This window comes from Elephas maximus, chromosome 17 (genome assembly GCF_024166365.1).
Source record: "Elephas maximus indicus isolate mEleMax1 chromosome 17, mEleMax1 primary haplotype, whole genome shotgun sequence".
NCBI classification, from domain to species: domain Eukaryota; kingdom Metazoa; phylum Chordata; class Mammalia; order Proboscidea; family Elephantidae; genus Elephas; species Elephas maximus.
In genome coordinates this window covers 39,953,898-39,972,514 of record NC_064835.1, presented here as the reverse complement: position 1 = coordinate 39,972,514, position 18,617 = coordinate 39,953,898, and the positions used below count along the sequence as shown (strand labels likewise).

At 38.1% G+C, this 18,617-nt stretch overlaps 1 protein-coding gene across 5 annotated transcripts in view; it reads left to right on the top strand.

Annotated features, from left to right (window-relative positions):
- Nucleotides 1–18,617, top strand: part of NCAPD3 (non-SMC condensin II complex subunit D3) — a 147,981-nt gene that overhangs the window by 59,341 nt on the left and 70,023 nt on the right. For 3 of the 5 annotated variants that reach the window (XM_049857642.1, XM_049857647.1, XM_049857645.1), the window contains 8 exons: nt 3–75; nt 862–987; nt 1,125–1,377; nt 1,835–1,891; nt 2,133–2,222; nt 10,867–10,943; nt 17,106–17,240; nt 18,045–18,265. In XM_049857642.1, coding sequence (XP_049713599.1) covers nt 3–75; nt 862–987; nt 1,125–1,377; nt 1,835–1,891; nt 2,133–2,222; nt 10,867–10,943; nt 17,106–17,240; nt 18,045–18,265 — 1,032 coding nt within the window. The remainder of the gene's footprint in view (nt 1–2; nt 76–861; nt 988–1,124; nt 1,378–1,834; nt 1,892–2,132; nt 2,223–10,866; nt 10,944–17,105; nt 17,241–18,044; nt 18,266–18,617) is intronic. The other 2 variants (XM_049857643.1, XM_049857646.1) reach the window with 1 other exon arrangement.

The window sequence follows — 18,617 nt, the reverse complement described above, 5'->3', positions numbered from 1 at the left end:
AGCTTACTTGTGGATGAACTAAAAGAAAGTATATTCCCCGTCCTTCGTATCTTACTCCAGCATATTTGTGCCAAGGTATCATTTGATTTAATAATAATACTGTAAATACAAGTATGTGTGTGTGTGTGTATATATATATATATACACACACACATATATGAAGGTGTGTGTGTGTGTATTTGTTCTCAGGAATGGGTCCATATCCTTACTAAAAGTGTTTATTTAATAGTCTAACTAGATGTTTCCTTAGACAATGCGTTCTTTAAAAAAAGAGAAGTTATCTTGGAAAGTTTCAAACATATACAAAAATTGAGAGACTGGGGGACAAACCGTCACATACCCATTACCCAGTGCCTGCACTCTTGTGTCACTCACACCCCTACATGCACCCCTGATATGTGTACATACAAGGTGGTTTTTTGAAACAAATTCTATATTTTATACATAAGAATTTCAGTATGTATTTCTGAAAGTAAAGTATGTAAAAATATAACCAGAAAATATTCAGAGTATTTTACACATCTAAAAAACACACTAATTCCTTAATATCATCAAATATCCAGATAATGTTCAAATTTCCATGATTATCTCTTAAATTTTTATAACACTTCAGGCAAGTGATTACTAACTTAAAGCCCATGGATGCTAGGGGTCCTTGAACTCCCTGAAAGTATGTGCAAAGTTTATATGTGCATTTTTCTGGGGAGAGGGTTTATAGATGTAGCTTAGTTTTCAGAGGGATCCGAAACCTAAAATGTGTTATGTGTAAAGATCACTCAGTAGTTCTCAGCTTGTGTTAGAATGTGTGCTTCAGTTGACCTGCAGGTGGATATTGCCTGGACAGCTTCTCTTGTGTTTCAGGTGGTAGATAAGTCAGAGTACCGGACCTACGCAGCCCAGTCCCTGGTGCATTTGCTCAGCAAACTGCCTTCTGTGGAATATGCTACATTCATTGCCTGGCTTTACAGATACTCACGAAGTTCCAAGGTAGGAGAAACACCTGTGCGGAGTCTTTGATCTTGGCTCTGCAGACTTCTCATCACAGCCAGATCTGAATACATAACTAGGGTGCCTTTGGTTGTTATTCCTATCTGATGGAAATTCTTACGATTTTGCTTTACCAGATCCCACACAGGGTTTTTACTCTTGATGTTGCCTTAGCTCTATTAGAACTGCCAGAAAGAGAGGCGGCTAACACTGTTTCCTTGGAGCATAAGAAGTTCTTAACGCATAAGTTCTTGGTACAAGAAATTATGTTTGACCGTTGTTTAGACAAGTCACCTACTGTCCGCAGCAAGGCATTGTCCAGTTTTGCACACTGCCTGGAGCTGTCTGTTACCAACACGTCGGAGAGTATACTGGACCTTCTCGTTAACAGTAAGTGTGGCAGCTGTTGTCACATGAAACCTGGCTTGTGCTTGCCAACAAATTAGGCTGCACAGGAATCATTCTTCGTTGTGACAATAATAATAGATATGGCGTGGTATATTTTTACCCTCATAAACCTATTTCAGTGTATCTTATCACATAACATAGTAGGCAAGCCCGATGCATTTAAAAGGCCTTTGTATTATTTCAAATAGTCATGTTTTAGAAATGCGAATGTTGGCTGCCTTTAGTATTACTTTGCATCGTTGGGCATGGAATTGGGTGTATTGGGGCTAATATCCATTTCAAGAGCTTGCCTAAGAAGGAGGACATTATTGTCAGCGATTTAGAACTTGTCTTCTTGTCTTAGGCCTGATTATCTTGAATTTAATTCCTTTGTGAATATATATTTGGGGTTTATGACACTGTGGCTTTTCCCCTCTCTTATCTATCTGCTTATCTTTAGGTCATGCAATTTCAGGGATAGAGAGCCACCCTGGTACCTTACTGAGAAATTCTTCAGGTAACGCATCAATATATTTTCAAATATTGAATAATTATCTTTTTACTTAAGTAAATTGTTGAATATTTGAAATGTTCTATTTGCCTGTTTAATATTATACTTTTTTATCTTCATCAAGGAAATTGAAATTTATTTTAGTAGTGATTTAACAACTTAAATGAGTAGCTTGCTATGCTTAGGTTGCCAAAAGGTGTAACAGATTTTTACCTTAACGACTTTGCCTTTGTATATTATTTTTAAGGTTTTACCTTTCAGAAGCAGACATTTAACCCTTCTGGAGCCTCAGAGATAACCGATACAGACAACAATGCTGAAACAGCTCCATCAGGGGGTATGTCAGATTTTATCACTATCAGATGGTAATAACCACTGGATTACAGAAAACTGTCAGTAGAATCTAAAAACTTTAGATTTTTTTTCTGATTATTTTGCCCTTAAGAATTGAAATATCTTTTTAAGTGGTGTAATCTATATCTTTGCATTGTCTTATATGTCATTTTAAGACAAAGAATAAGCTACATTTCTGTTGTCATATACTGAACTTCAATATATTGTTAACACTTAAGAGAATGTGCATCAAAAGAAGGATGGAAATAATACACAGTTGCTATACCAAAAAGAATTGGTCAACATTCAACCATTTCAGGAGGTGGCATGTGATCAAGAACTGATGGTACTTAAGGAAGAAGTCCAAGCTGCACTGAAATCAATGGCCAAAAGAAAGGCTCCAGGAATTGATGGAATCCTAATTGAGATGTTTCAACAAGTGGATGCAGTGCTGGAAGTGCTCACTTGTCTATGCCAAGAAATTTGGAAGACAGCTGCCTGGCCAGTCGACTAGAAGAGACCCATATTTGTGCCCATTCCAAAGAAAGGTGATCCAACAGAATGCGGAAATTATTGAACAATATCATTAATATCACACACAAGTAAAATTTTGCTAATGATCATTTAAAAGTGCTGGCAGCAGTACATCAATAGGGAACTGCCAGAAATTCAAGCTGGAGCCGTAAGAGGGATATCATTGTTGATGTCAGAAAGATGGTTACCTATGTTTATTGACTATGAAAGGCATTTGATGGTGTGGATCACAAAAAATATGGAAAACTTCGAAAAATGGATATTCCAGAACACTTAATTGTGCTCGTGAGGAACCTGTACATAGATCAAGAGGCAGTCATTTGAACAGAACAAGAGGATATTTCACAGCTCAAAGTCAGGAAAGGTATGCTTCAAGGTTGTATCCTTTCACCATCCTTATTCAGTCCTTATGCCCAGCAAATAATCTGAGAAGCCGAACTATATGAAGAAGAATGCAGCATCAAGATTGGAGGAAGACTCAGTAACAACCTATGACATGTGGATGACACAAGCTTACTTGCTGAAAGTGAAAGGGACTTGAAACACTTACTGATGAAGATCAAAGACCGCAGCCTTCAGTATGGATTAAAAAATCCTCACACTAGACCAATAACCAACATCCTGATAAACGGAGAAGAGATTGAAGTTGTCAAGGATTTCATTTTACTTGGATTCACAATAAACACCCACAGAAGCAGCAGTCAAGAAACCAAACTATGCATTGGGCAAATCTATTGCAAAAAAAAACTCTTTAATGTGTTAAAAAGCGAAAACGTCACTTTAAGGACTAAGGTGCGCCTAACTCAAGCCATGGTGATTTCGATCACTTCATATTCGTGTGAAAACTGGACAATGAATAAGGAAGACCAAAGAAGAGTTGATGCCTTTGAATTATGGTATTAGAAAAGAATATTAACTATACCACAAACTGCCAGAAGAACATACAAGTCTGTCTTTGAAAAAGTAGAGCCAGAAGGCTCCTTAGAAGCAAGGATTGGCAAGACTTCATCTCACATACTTTGGACATGTTATCAGGAGGGACCAGTGCCTGAAGAAGGACATCGTGCTTGCCAAAGTAGGGGGTCAATGAAAAAGAGACCCTCAACGAGATGGGTTGACACTGTGGCTGCAACAATGGGCTCAAGCATATCGACGATTGTGAGGATGGATCAGGACTGGGCAATGTTTTGTTCTGTTGTACATGGGGTTGCTGTGACTTAGAACCAACTCCATGGCATCTAACAACAACAAATATAAGAAAATATTTCTTATTAAAGTAAATGGTTGTGAACTGTTGGGATTGCTGACCAAGAAAGGACCAGTTACTAGAGAAACTGTAGTAGAATTTAAATTTATGTTTGGGAAAAAAATCATCACAAAAAAGGGGAAAAGATGAAGAATGCTGTGGTACCCAATCTTTTTCCTGTTTTTAGTACCTTGCCACTTTTGCTACCATGTTATCTTGACTCTGATTAAGCCATCCCAGAATCTACTTTTAATACCATGATAGAGAACTGTGAGTCCAAACTTCCACTGAAAAAGACAGTTCAGGATTTAGTTCATAATTTCTCTGCACCAACAGTATGAATCATTTTTTTAATATAATTTTTGTTGTTGAGAATTTACACAGCAAAAACATACACTGACTCACAAATTTGTGCATGTACAATTCAGTGACATTAATTACATTCTCGGAGTTGTGTAAACATTCTCACCTTCCTTTTCTGAGTTGTCCCTCCCTCATTAACATAAACTCACTGCCTCCTAAGGTTCCTATTGAATCATTTGGTTGCTGTTGTCAATTTGATCCCATATAAATGGATCTTAAAAGACCATAGTGGTTGAGGCCAGCATTCTTTACTGATTAAGCTAAACTACTGTTTGGTTTTAAGAAGACTTCAGGGGATATTATTGGCATAACATTTAAAGATAATCTCAGGGCAGTAGTTTCAGGGCTTCATCCAGCCTCCATGGCTTCAGAAAGTCTGGATTCCACGAGAACGTGAAATGCTGTTCTTCATTTTCTCCCTTTTGATCAGGATTCTTCTGTAGAATCTTTGATCAGAATGAGCATGAACCATACTTAATGAGCTATATGTATTGCGTATTTTTTGCAGTTTGTATTATAACCAATTTTCACTGATTTAAAGTTGTATTTTTATAGGGATAACTTATGGAGTAGTTATAGGTCCTCTCTCCTGTGGCCTGTGGCACAGGATTCTGACCACAGTCAGTGCTGGCTTGTTGAGCCCAGAGTAATCTGGAATACTTAAGTGTCTGTGTGATTCAGGAGGGAAGAAACAAACCTGGACTAGGCATTAGGCAGACTTGGAGCCTAAAAAGTCACTTTACTTCGCTGGACTCCTTTTCTGTGCATAGTATGCAATAGCATTATATAGTGGAAAAACACTGTATTAGAAATTAGGGGCAGTCTGAATTTTTGTACTTAATTGTTACTAACTAGCAGCATGACCCAAGACATGACAATCAACAAAACTCCCTGTCAAATTTTTTGATTCTGACGCCTTTCATATTTATCACAGAGGGCTGCTGTGAGAGTGATTTAAATACGTATATGTATATATGTATATATGTATTTTTTTTATGTATATATACATATATATGTAAAGAGGAGAGAGAGAGTGTGTCTGTGTGGGAGATTAATTGTGTAATTTGGTTTATTAACCCAGTAAACTTTTGTCTGGTACAGACATGAATAAAACAGTTCCTTCTCTCAAGAAGCCTACAAATCAGCAGGAGGGACAGATGTGTGTATGTGTACACCTGTGATGTAGGTGCCGAGGTACATCTGCGGATCAGCAGGAGGGACAGATGTGTGTATGTGTATGTGTATACCTGTGATGTAGGTGCCAAGGTACATCTACGGATCAGCAGGAGGGACAGATGTGTGTATGTGTACACCTGTGATGTAGGTGCTGAGGTACATCTACGGATAAGCAGGAGGGACAGATGTGTGTATGTGTACACCTGTGATGTAGGTGCCGAGGTACATCTACGGATCAGCAGGAGGAACAGATGTGTGTATGTGTACACCTGTGATGTAGATGCTGAGGTACATCTACAGATCAGCAGGAGGGACAGATGTGTGTATGTGTATACCTGTGATGTAGGTGCTGAGGTACATCTACGGATCAGCAGGAGGGACAGATGTGTGTATGTGTACACCTGTGATGTAGGTGCCGAGGTACATCTACAGATCAGCAGGAGGGACAGATACGTGTATGTGTACACCTGTGATGTAGGTGCTGAGGTACATCTAAGGTGCTGTGAGAACTAAAAAACCAAAAATCACACTTGTTGCTGTCAAGTCGATTCCAACTCATAGCAACCCTACAAGACAGAGTAGAACTGCCCCATAGAGTTTCTAAGGAGTGGCTAGTGGATTCAAACTGCTGACCTTTTGGTTAGCAGCCAAATCATTTCAGCCTAGAAGATCAGCATAGAATTAGATTTCTGTGGCTAGATATTAGCATCTGTTACTCAGATTAAATTAGAGCAATAACTGAATTTATAAGAGATTCCCTGAAAAAAAACATTATAGAGAGATTTAATCTGGAAAAATGCTGAATGTTTGTGTTGACTCCATTCTTCCTCTGGAAATGCAGGTTTATGGTTGTATAGACTTTTCCAAGCAATATCAAGTTATGTTGATTTAATGAGGCTTTTCAAATTATAAAACTTTGCCAGATGTAAAGAGCCTATGTTTCTTTTTTTCTGGTAAACTAAAAGGACTTATTGTTGGCACTGATTATGCGTATAGTTACCAGATGCCAGGCACTTTTTTTAAATTGAGATGTAATTCACATACCATAAAATTTACCATTGAAGTGTACAATTCAGTGGTTTTTAGTATATTCACAAGATTTTGCAATCATTGCTTCTATCATAGAACATTTCCGTCACACCCAAAACAAAGTTCACATCCTTTAGCAGTCACAGTTAGTTGCATCTCCCTTCAGCCCCTGGTCTTTTGTGTCTGACTTCTTTTACTTAGCGTCACGTTTCCAAGGTTTATCCATATTCTATCATGTATCAATACTTCACTGTTTTTTATGGCCAAATACTGCTCCATTGTATGGATGGACCACATTGGGTTTATCCATGCATCAGTTGATGGGCATTTGGGTGTTTCCACTGTTTGGCTAGTATAAATAATGCTGCTGTGAACATTCTTGTACAGGTTTTTGTGTTAACGTATGTTTTCGTTTCTGTTGAGTATATACCTGAAAATGGAATTGATGAGTCATATGATAAGTCTATATTTAACCTTTGGAGAATCTGCCAAACTTCTCTGAAGTGGCTGCACCGTTTTACATCCACACCAGCAGTGTATGAGGTTTCTAATTTCTCTGCATCCTCATGAACACTTGTTACCATCTGCTTTTTTTGTTATAGCCATCCTCCAAAACGTGTTACCGTCAAGTCAGTTCCTGCTCACAGCCACCCTGTAGAACAGAGTAGAACTGCCTCATAGGGTTTCCAAGGTTGTAACTCTTTACGGAAGCAGACTGCCACGTCTTTCTATAGTGGAGCAGCTGGTGGGTTTGACTCACCAACATTTCAGTTAGCAGATGAGTGCCTAACCACTGCATGACCATGGCTCCTTACAGCCATCCTAGTGGATGTGAAAGGTATCCAGTGGTTAAGTGCTCGGCTACTAACCTAAAGGTTGGCAGTTTGAACCCACCTAGTGACTCCGTGGGGGAAAGGCCTGGCAATCTGCTCCTGTACAGAGTACAGCCTAGAAAATTTTACGGAGGAATTCTCCTCTATCATGTGAGGCCAGTGTGGGTCGGAATGGACTTAATGGCTCCTAAGAACTACAATGGGTGGTGAAGTATAATCTTATTGTGTTTTTTACTTGCATTTCTCTAATGAGCATCTTTTCCTGAGCTTATTGACTGTTTGTATGCCTACTCAAATCCTTTGCCCATTTTTTTTTATTAGGCTATTTGTCTTTTTATTGCTGAGTTGTAAGAGTTCTTTCTACGCTCTGGATACTTGATGGATGAGTGGGAACATTTTTTTCTCCCATTACATCGGTTGTCTTTTCATTTTCTTGGTGTCTTTTGAAGCACAGAAATTCCTAATTTTGATGAAGTCCAATTTATCTGTTTCTTCTTTTGTTGTTTTTGTGCTTTAGTTGACATGTTTAAGAAACCAAGGTCACAAAAATTTATACTTATATTTTTGTCTACGAGTTTTATAGTTTTAGATCTTACGTTTAGGTCTTTGATCCATTTTGAGTCAATTTTTGTATATGGTGTGAAGTAAGAGTCTGATTTATTCCTTTACATGTGAATATCCAGTTGTCCCAGCATGATTTGTTGAAAGACTTTTTTTTCTCATTGAATTAAATTTGGCACCACTGTCAAAAATCATTTCCCCATAGATGTATGGGTTTGTCTACTCTTAATTCTGTTCCATTGATCTGTGTGTCTATCTTTTTGCCCATTCCAAAGTCTTGATTACTGTAGCTTTGTAGTAAGTTTTGAAATTGGGAGGTATGAGTTCTCCATCTTTGTTCTTTTTCAAGATTTGTTTGGCCGTTTTGGGTCCCTTGTATTTAAGGATTATCTGTCAATTTCTGCAAAAAAAATCCTCTGAGATTTTGTTAGGATTGGTCTCTAGGTTAATTTTAGGAAGTATTGCCATCTTAACAGTGTTTCAGTTTGAATATTAAGTCATTAAGTCTTCCAGTCATATAGATGGGATGTCTTTCCATTAAATTAGGTTGTCTTTGTTTCACTGTTTTATAGTTTTCAATATACAGCTCTTGCACTTTTAAAAAAAAATTCTTTCTAAATAATTTATTCTTCTTGATGCTATTTTATATGGAATTGTTTTCTTAATTTTATTTTCGAATTGCTCATTGCAAGTGTGTGTAGAAATACAACTGATTTTTATATATTGATACTGTATCTTGCTATGTTGCTGATCTCACTCATTAGCTGTAATAGTTGTTTTTGTGTGTGTGTATGTGGGTTCATTGGAAACCCTGGTGGCGTAGTGGTTAAGTGCTACGGCTGCTAACCTAAAGGTTGGCAGTTCAGATCCGCCAGGTGCTCCTTGGAACCTCTATGGGGCAGGTCTACTCTGTCCTATGGGGTTGCTATGAGTCGGAATCGAATCGACAGCAGTGGGTTTGGTTTGGTTTTTTTGGTGGATTCATTAGGATTTTCTGAATATAAGGTTATGTCATCTGCAAATAGAGATAGTTTTACTTTTTCCTTTGCAGTCTGGAAGTCTTTTTTCGTGTTTAATTACCCTGGCTGCAACCTCCAGTATAGTTTTGAGTAGCGGTAGGAAGAGTAGACATTGAATATGATGTTGGCTGTGGGTTTTTTTGTGAATGGCCTTTGTCAAGTTGACATTCTCATCTATTTCTAGTTTCTTGTGTGTTTTTGTCATGAAAGGGTCTTGCTGGCTTTTTGTCATATGCTTTCTCTGAGTCTATTGAGATGATTTTTTTCCCTTTATTCTGTTAATATGGTATATTGAGTGATTTTCATATTGATTGATTTTCATATTTACTGAACCAGTCTTTCATTCCTTAGATAAATCCCACTTGATGATGATATATAATCATTTTTATTTCATAAAGGATTTGGTTTGCTAGTATTTTGTTAATTTTTAATATATATTTACAAGGAATATTGGTTTCTTATTTTCTTGTGATGTCTGTCTGGTTTTGGTATCAGTGATACTGGCCTTATAGGATGAGGTGGGAAGTATTTTCTATTTCTTAGAATAAGTTTCAGAAGCGTGTTAATTTTTGTTTTAATGTTTGATAGAATTCTCTGCGGAAGCTATCTGGTCTGGTGCTTTTTTTTTTTTTTTTTGGTGTGGGAAATTTTTGGTAACCAGTTGAATTTCTTCACTTGTTATAGGTCTATTTAGATTTTCCATTTCTTCTTAGTGAGTTTTGGTAGTTTGTGTTTCTGCAGAAATTTATCCATAATATTTGGTTATCTAACTGGCTGGCATAAAATTGTGCATAGTATTTCTTTATAATCCTTATTTCTGTAAGGTTTGTAGTAATGTCCATTCTTTCATTCTAACTAATTTGAATCATTAGTTAGTCTAGCTAAAGTATTATTAATTTTGTTGATCTTTTCAGAGGACCAACTTGTGGTTTCATAATCTTTCTCTGTTTTTTTCTGTTCTCTATTTCATTTTGTAAGTGTTGCGTGTATGTCAGTGGTTTTCTAAGTGTGGTTTGGATGCCCCTGAGCGTCCCTAAGACTCTTTCAAGTTGTCCTTGAAGTCAGTACTGTTTTCGTAATATCAGGATATTGCTTACTTTCTGCACTCTGATTTTCTCACAGGTATAATCTGGAGTTTTCCAGAGACCATGACATATGAACTCACAACAGATTGAATGCAGAAGCAGATAGGAGAATCTAGCTGTCTTTCGTAAAGTCAGACATTAAAGAGTTTGCAAAAATGTAAAACAACACCATTCTGTTTATTAAATTTTTTGTTGTTTTGGCAAATATGTTATTTTTATAAAAATATGGAATTTATATTAACATGCCTTGCTATTTTAAAATACATTTTAAAATATTTCTACAATTCTAAGTTTTGACTTTTTAATTTGTAAATATTGGAAGATACAATCCATATAAACAAAAGCTCTTTGGGGCCTTTGGTAATTTTTAATAATTTTAGTAATTTTTCATAGTGTAAAGGGGCCTGTGACCAAAAAGTTGTGAAACCTCTGTTGCAAGTGTCTATATCTCATTTAATTTTTAAAACAATCCTATGGACTAGATATTCCTATTTGTAGCTAAACAAAATGTAAGAACTAAATAATTCACTCAGAATTTTAGAGCTAGAAGCCAGGATTTGAAATCAGGTTTTTAATACTCCATATTTATGCCCTTTTTTTATTATACTAGTCTGCCTTTTGCATTATTGTGGATCGTTGATTATTAGGGTTTTTTTCTTTTTGTATACTCATACTCTGATACCTTAGAATGTAAAACAGCAAAGTAGGAAGATTCTTAGACTAATTTCTTAGTATTGTGTGGTGAAATATAGGTTCTGTGTAGTCTTTGCCTCACCGTAATGATTCCTTGGTGTTCTTTCAGCAGAAAGGTGTGTCATGGCAATGCTAAGGAAGAGGATCCGGGATGAGAAGACCAATGTTAGGAAATCTGCACTCCAGGTGTGAATTTTTTCTAGACTTTTTTTTTTTTTACTTGTGCTTTAGGTGAAAGAAGACAGAGCAAATCAGTCTCTCATTCAAAAATTTATACACAGATTGTTTCTGACCTTGGATGCAATCCCCGCAATGTATCAGCGCTCTCCCCTTTCCACCCTTGTTCCCCGTGTCCACTGGTCCAGTTTTCCTGTCCCTTCCTGCCTCCTGGTCTTTGATTTGGGGAGATGTTGCCTATTTGGTCTCACATACTTGACTGAACTAAGAAGCAGTCTAATCACATGTGTTACTGTTTGTTTTGTAGACTTGTCTAATCTTTGGCTGAAAGGTGGGCTTCAGTTCAGAGTTTGCAGGGTGTCTAGGGGCCATAGCCTCGAGGATTCCCCCAGTCTCTGTCAGACCAGTAAGCCTGGTCCTTTATTGTGAAATTTGAATTTTGTTCTACGTTTTTCTCCCCTTCTGTCCGGGACTCCCTGTTGTGATCCCTGTCAGAGCAGTCAGTGGTACTGGGCACCATCTAGTTTTTCTGGGCTCAGGCTGGTGGAGGATGTAGTTCATGTGGTCCATTAGTCCTTTGGACTATTATTTTCCTTGTGTCTTCGGTATTCTTCATTCTCCTTTGCTCGGAGTGGGATGGGACCAATAGATATATTTTAGATGGTCGCTCTTAAGCTTTTAAGAATTCAGACACTACTCACCAAAGTAGGATGTAAAACATTTTCTTTATGAACTTTTTTATGCTAACTGACCAAAATTAGATGTTCCCTGAGACAGTAGTCCCCAGCCTTCAGCCCAGTAACTTGGTTCCTCAGGGTGTTTGGACGTGTCTAGGAAACTACTATGACTTTGCGTTGGTCAAATTGTGTTGACTTCTCCTATGTTGTGTGTTGTCTTTCCCTTCACCAGAGTTAACACTTGTCTACTATCTAGTTAGTGATTTCCCTCCTCACACCTATCCTGCCTTGTAACCATCAAAGATTGTTGGGGTTTTTTTTTTTTTTTTTTCTGTGTGTAAACTGTTTCTTGAGTTTTTATAATAGTGGTCTTGTATAATATTTGCCCTTTTGTGATTGACTTTTTTCACTTAGCACAGTGCCCTCCAGATTCATCCATGTCATGAGATGTTTTCTGGATTCATCATTGTTCATCATTGCATAGTATTCCATTGTGTGTATGTGCCATAGTTAGTTTATCCATTAATCTGTTGATGGGCATGTAGCTTGTTTCCGTCTTTTTGCTATTGTGAATAATGCTGCAGTGAACATGGTTGTGCATATGCCTATTCATGTGACAGCTCTTATTTCTCTAGGAAATATTCCTAGGAGTGGAATTGCTGGATCTTAAGGTATTTCTATTTCTAGATTTTTAAGGAAGCACCATACCATTTTCCATAGTGTTTGCACCACTTTACATTCCCACTAGCAGTGCATAGGAGTTCCAGTCTCCCTGCAACCTCTCCAACGTTTATTTTCTGTATTTTTGAATAGCGTCAGTATTGTCAAGGTGAGGAGGTATCTCATTGTAGTTTTGATTTGCAATTCTGTAATGGCTAATAATCGCAAGCATTTTCTCATATGTCTCTTAGCCTCCTGAATGTCTTCTTTGGTGAAGTGTCTGTTCATATTCTTTGCCCATTTTTAAATTTTGTTATTTGTCTTTTTGGTGTTGACATGTTGAAGTATTTTACAGATTTTAGAGATTACATTCTTGTCCGATGTATTGTAGCCAAAAATTTTTTCCCAGTGTATGCATTCTCTTTTTATTCTTTTGGTGAAGTCTTTTTATGAGTATAAGTGTGTAATTTTTAGGAGATACCAGTTACCTAGTTTATCATCTGATATTTGTGCATTGTTGGTTACGATTTGTGTTCTCTTTACGGTATGTATATATATAGAGAGCGTATATAGGAAACCCTGGTGGTGTAGTGGTTAAGTCCTCTGGCTGCAGACCAAAAGCTTGGCAGTTCAGATCCACCAGGCACTCCTTGGAAACTCTATGGGACAGTTCTACTCTGTCCTATAAGGTCACTATGAGTTGGAATCGACTCAACGGCAGCAGGTTTTGGTTTTTGGTTTTATGCTATACGCTAGGGCCCCTATCGTTATCCCTCTTTTTCTCCCATGATCTTTATAGTTTTTATATTTAATATGTTTTTTTTTTATTAACTTTTATTGAGCTTCAAGTGAACGTTTACAAATCCAGTCAGTCTATCACATATAAGTTTACATACATCTTACTCCGTACTCCCACTTGGTCTCCCCCTAATGAGTCAGCCCTTCCAGTCTCTCCTTTCGTGACAATTTTGCCAGCTTCCCACTCTCTCTATCCTCCCATCCCCCCTCCAGACAGGAGATGCCAACACAATCTCAAGTCTCCACCTGATATAATTAGCTCACTCTTCATCAGCATCTCTCTCCTACCCACTGTCCAGTCCCTTTCATGTCTGATGAGTTGTCTTCGGGAATGGTTCCTGTCCTGTGCCAACAGAAGGTCTGGGGACCATGGCCGCCGGGATTCCTCTAGTCTCAGTCAGACCATTAAGTATGGTCTTTTTGTGAGAATTTGGGGTCTGCATCCCACTGATCTCCTGCTCCCTCAGGGGTTCTCTGTTGTGCTCCCTGTCAGGGCAGTCATCGATTGTGGCCGGGCACCAACTAGTTCTTCTGGTCTCAGGATGATGTAGGTCTCTGGTTCATGTGGCCCTTTCTGTCTCTTGGGCTCTTAGTTGTCGTGTGACCTTGGTGTTCTTCATTTTCCTTTGCTCCAGGTGGGTTGAGACCAATTGATGCATCTTAGATGGCTGCTTGTTAGCATTTAAGACCCCAGACACCACATTTCAAAATGGGATGCAGAATGTTTTCTTAATAGAATTATTTTGCCAATTGACTTAGAAGTCCCCTTAAACCATGGCCTAATATGGTTTTTGATCCATTTTGAGTTAGTTTTTGTATATGGCGTGAGATATGGGTCCTGCTTCATTTTTTTACACATGTACTTCCAGTTTTGCTAGCACCCTTTGCTGAAGTGACTGTCTTTTTCCCATTTAATGGACTTTGGCCCTTTGTCAAAGATCAGCTGACCACGGGTGGATGGATTTACAACTGGTTCTTGATTCTGTTCCATTGGCCTATGTGTCTGTCGTTGTACCAGTACCGGGCTGTTCGGACTACTGTGGCTGTATAGTAGGTTCTGATATCAGGTAGTGTGAGGCCTTTTACTTTGTTCATCTTCTTAACAATGCTTTACTTATCCAGGGCCTCTTTCCTTTCCCTATAAAGTTGGTGATTAGTTTTTCCATCTCGTTAAAGAATGCTGTTGGTATTTGGGTTAGGATTGCATTATATCTGTAGATCGCTTTGGGTAGAGTTGACATTTTCACAATGTGGAGTCTTCCTACCCATGAGCATGGTTTGTTGTTCCATTTATATAAGACTCTTTTGGTTTCTTGGAGTAATGTCTTGTAGTTTTCTTTGTGAAGGTCTTTTATGTACCTGATCAGATTTATTCCTAAGTATTTTATTTTTTTAAGGGCTATTATAAACGGTGTTGCTTTCCTGATTTCCTTTTCTTAGTTCTCTTTGTTGGTGTGTAGGAATCCAACTGAGTTTTGTTGTTTATCTTGTATCCTTTTACTCTGCTGAATCTTTCTATTAGTTCCAGTAGTTTTCTTGTGGAATCCTTTGGGTTCTGTACGTGTAGTATCATATCGTGTGCATATAGGGGTAGTTCTACTTCTTATTACCAATTAGATGCCCTTTGTTGCCTTTTCTTGCCTTATTGCTCTAGCTAGGACTTCCAGCACAATGTTAAATAGGAGTGGTGATGAAGGGCATCTTTCTCTTTTTCCCATTCTCGGGGGGGAAGGCTTTCACCTTCTTTCCATTGAGAATGATGTTGGCTGTTGGTTTTGTATAAACCAAACCTATTGCTGTTGAGTCGATTCCAACTCATAGCGACCCTACAGAACAGAGTAGAATCGTCCCATAGAGTTTCCAAGGAGCACCTGGTGGATTCGAACTTCCGACCTCTTGGTTAGCAGCCGTAGCACTTAACCACTACGCCACCAGGGCTTTGTATAGATGCCCTTTACTATGTTGAGGAATTTCTCTTCTATTCCTATTTTGAGTTTTTATCAGGAATGGGTGTTGAACTTTATTTTAAATGCCTTGTTTGTGTTGATTGAGATGATCATGTGATTCTTTTGTTCTTTTTAGGTGGTAGATTGCATTGATTTTCTAACTTTGAACCATCCTTGTGTACCTGATAAGAATCCCACTTGCTTGTGGTGTGTTATTTTTTTGATATATATTGAATTGTATTGACTAGAATTTCTGCATCTATATCATGAGAGATAATGATCTGTAATTTTTTTTGTGTGTTATCTTTGACTGTTTTGGTATCAGGGTGATGCTGGCTTCATAGAATGAATTCTGGAGTGTTTCTTCCTTTCCTATGCATGAAATAGTTTTGAGTAGTACTGGTGTGAGCTCTTTCCTGAATGTTTGGTGGAATTCCCCAATAAAGTCGTCTGGGCCGGGGCCTTTTTTTTGATTGGGAGGTTTTTTTTATTACCTCTTCAATCTCTTGTCTTGTTAATGGTTCTGTTCAGATTTTGTACCTCCGTTTGTGTTAGTTTTGGTAGGTAGTGTGTTTCTATAAATTTGTCCATTTCCTCTAGATTTTCAAATTTGTTGAAGTACAGTTTTTCATAGTGTATTCTGTTATGATCCTTTTAATTTCAGTTGGATCTGTTGTAATGTGCCCCTTCTTGTTTCTTATTTGGGTTACTTGGTTTCTCTCCTGTTTTTCTTTTGTTAGTTTGGCCAGTGGTTTGTCAATTTGTTGATCTTTTCAAAGACCCACGTTTTCATCTTGCCGATTCTGTGTATTGCATTTCTGTTCTCTATTTCATTTATTCCTGCTCTGATCTTCATTAGTTCCTTCCTTCTGGTGACTGTGGGCTTCTTTTGCTGTTTTCTTTCTCTTTGAGTTGTAAGGCTAATGCTTTGATTTTGGTCCTTTCTTTTTTGATGTGTGTGGTATACCTGGACTGGGCCGGTTCGCTTAGCTGTGGTGCAGTGGGTTGGAGCCGGTGGGGAGGGAGGGGGCGGAACCAGGTCACTCAGATACAGTACAGCAGGGGTTGGCTGGTGGGGAGAAGTGAGAGGTGGAGCAGATGGGGGGTGGACAGAGGTAGATGAGGAGAAAATAAGAGCGGTTTGTGCTACTGCTTGCCAGAAGGGTAGGGGTTTGAGGAGTGTGTTCCTCTAGTTACTGGATGAGAGTGCTGCAGCCAGCAAATGGAACCTTACTTTACTGAGAGTGAGTCCGTACAGTTCCTCTATCTCCTATTGGGAGCCCCAGAAGATGGCTTTCTATCCTTCTGTAGAGTTGGCTTTATCTTAAGATGGTCACACTGTATGCTGCTGGTTAGTAGGGATCCTCCACTCTGCATCTCATTTGTTTCTTTCAATTAGTTTCTTCTTCTCAGCGGCTTTTGATCGAATATTTTATCCTGTCTTTTAAAGTTTAGGATTCCAGGATTGACTTCTGTCTGTTCTACTTGGTTTTTCAGGTCTTTGGTTGAGAGAGACAGGTTGGTGAGCCTGACTAGTCCACCATCCTGGTTCTCTCTCTAGACTTTTTTTATGTCCTGCATTTCTAAGGATTAAACTGGAAAGCGTAAGAGATTGTTTTTAAAAATTCTAAGGTCATATACATTACTTAACTTGTCTTTCATTTAACTAATGGTTAACCCTGATCCTTTTATATAGAAATTAAATAGATGAACTGAAGGATTATCTATTTTTAAGCTTTTTTACTGGGTTGCTGGCATTTTAAGAATCCCAAATATTTATCCTTAATTTCTTTTGTTTAGAGTGGGGATTCTTAAGACCTGGAGACCATGAATAAGTTTGAGTAGGCTTCATGAAACCCCTGAAATTGTAAATATTTGTTCACATAACGTATGTCAAATTTGCTATAGAAACAGGCCTTAGCTTTTGTCAAATTCTTAAGGGTGGCATGTGGCAGGAGGGACACATGGATCCATGACCCCAAAATGCTCAGAACCACAAACTTAAAGGAAGTATCCCTTGGTCTGCAGTTTGTCTTTTTCTGTTTATACTATGCACGATCATCGCATCATGCCACATACTTGCCTTCTAGGTGTTAGTGAGTATTTTGAAGCACTGTGACATATCCGGTATGAAGGAAGACCTGTCAATTCTGCAGGACCAGTGTCGGGACCCCGCAGTGTCTGTCCGGAAGCAGGCCCTGCAGTCCCTTACTGACCTCCTTATGGTAAGAGGCCAGGCATTTTGTATCTAGTGGATGGTATTTGACGTGAAAAATAACTCAGCATGGTAATTCCTTGTTGCTAAATACTGTGCTAACCAGTAAAAACTCAACCAAGTCCTTTGAAGGACTGTGCCTCCAAAGAGGAAGGAAGAGGCATCTTTTAATTGCACATTATAGGCTGTTCCATATTAAATATTATTAGGAACCAGTGCTAGAGAATGCTGATGGTTAGCCTTGTCTTGACTGCAGCTCAAATCTCAGATAGAAAACTCAGTTTTAAAATTAATCTGGTTAAGCCGAGGTTAGTTTTGTCTGTTAAAACATATACAGATGATATTGTCAAAAGGGCAGGTCTATTAACACTATATATGATTTAGTTCTACCAACTAATTAGCTGTTGAAGAATTTTAAAAATGTGTTTGTTTATTTTATGATAGAAGGTATTAAGCAATACCTTTTTTTTTTTTCCTGTCAACATCTATTCTAATTTTTCCTTGGGATAAATACTGATTATTTACTTTTATTTTCCATTTCCAAAAAAATGCTAATTTACTGTCAACAATAACATTATGACTTTAATGTTTATGATTAAAATTTCAGTCTGTACTGACTTATAAGAACTAGTGGTTGAACTTTGTGTTTGCATATATTTTGAGTGCTTTTTTTTTCCAGTTTATGTTTAATTTGCAGTAGTACGAATGATTATTTTTAATGTGTGTTTCAAAACATCAATCACGACTTTGCTGATTTGTAGTTAGCCTTTTAATAGCATGAAACTTTATGACTTCATAATTTTAAAATCCTAAGGCCCAGCCTAGATGTGTCCAGATCCAAAAAGCCTGGCTGACAGGGATCATCCCTGTGGTGATGGACTGTGAGAGCACTGTGCAAGAGAAGGCCCTGGAATGCCTTGACCAGCTCCTGCTGCAGAACATTAAGCACTACGATAAATTTCACAGTGGAGACGACAGCCAGATGCTCGCCTGGGCACTTCTTCCTCTCCTTACCACAGAAAGCCAGGAACTGAGGTATGTTCATTGTATGACTTGTTTTCCTTACAAAAGGCCTTATGTGTTTTTATTAATAAGTTGATATTGAACAATTGATCTTGAAAAAATCAGCTTTCAAAACTACTTAATATATATGAAGACTTAATTTTGGTCTTTTTTTTCTTGACCTTCTACTTCAAATTTCCTAGCATTTTTATGGTGACTGTATTTTTGTGAAATCTCTGATCACTTTCTTTGCTTTGCTGTGGATGCTCTCCAGATTTAAATGGACGCCTTAATGTGGTGTAGAAAACACTGGTGGATACGGCACATACGTGTGAGCTTTCCACAGTGCTAGCTAGGAAAGGTCACTTTCTAGGTCTTCCAAGTT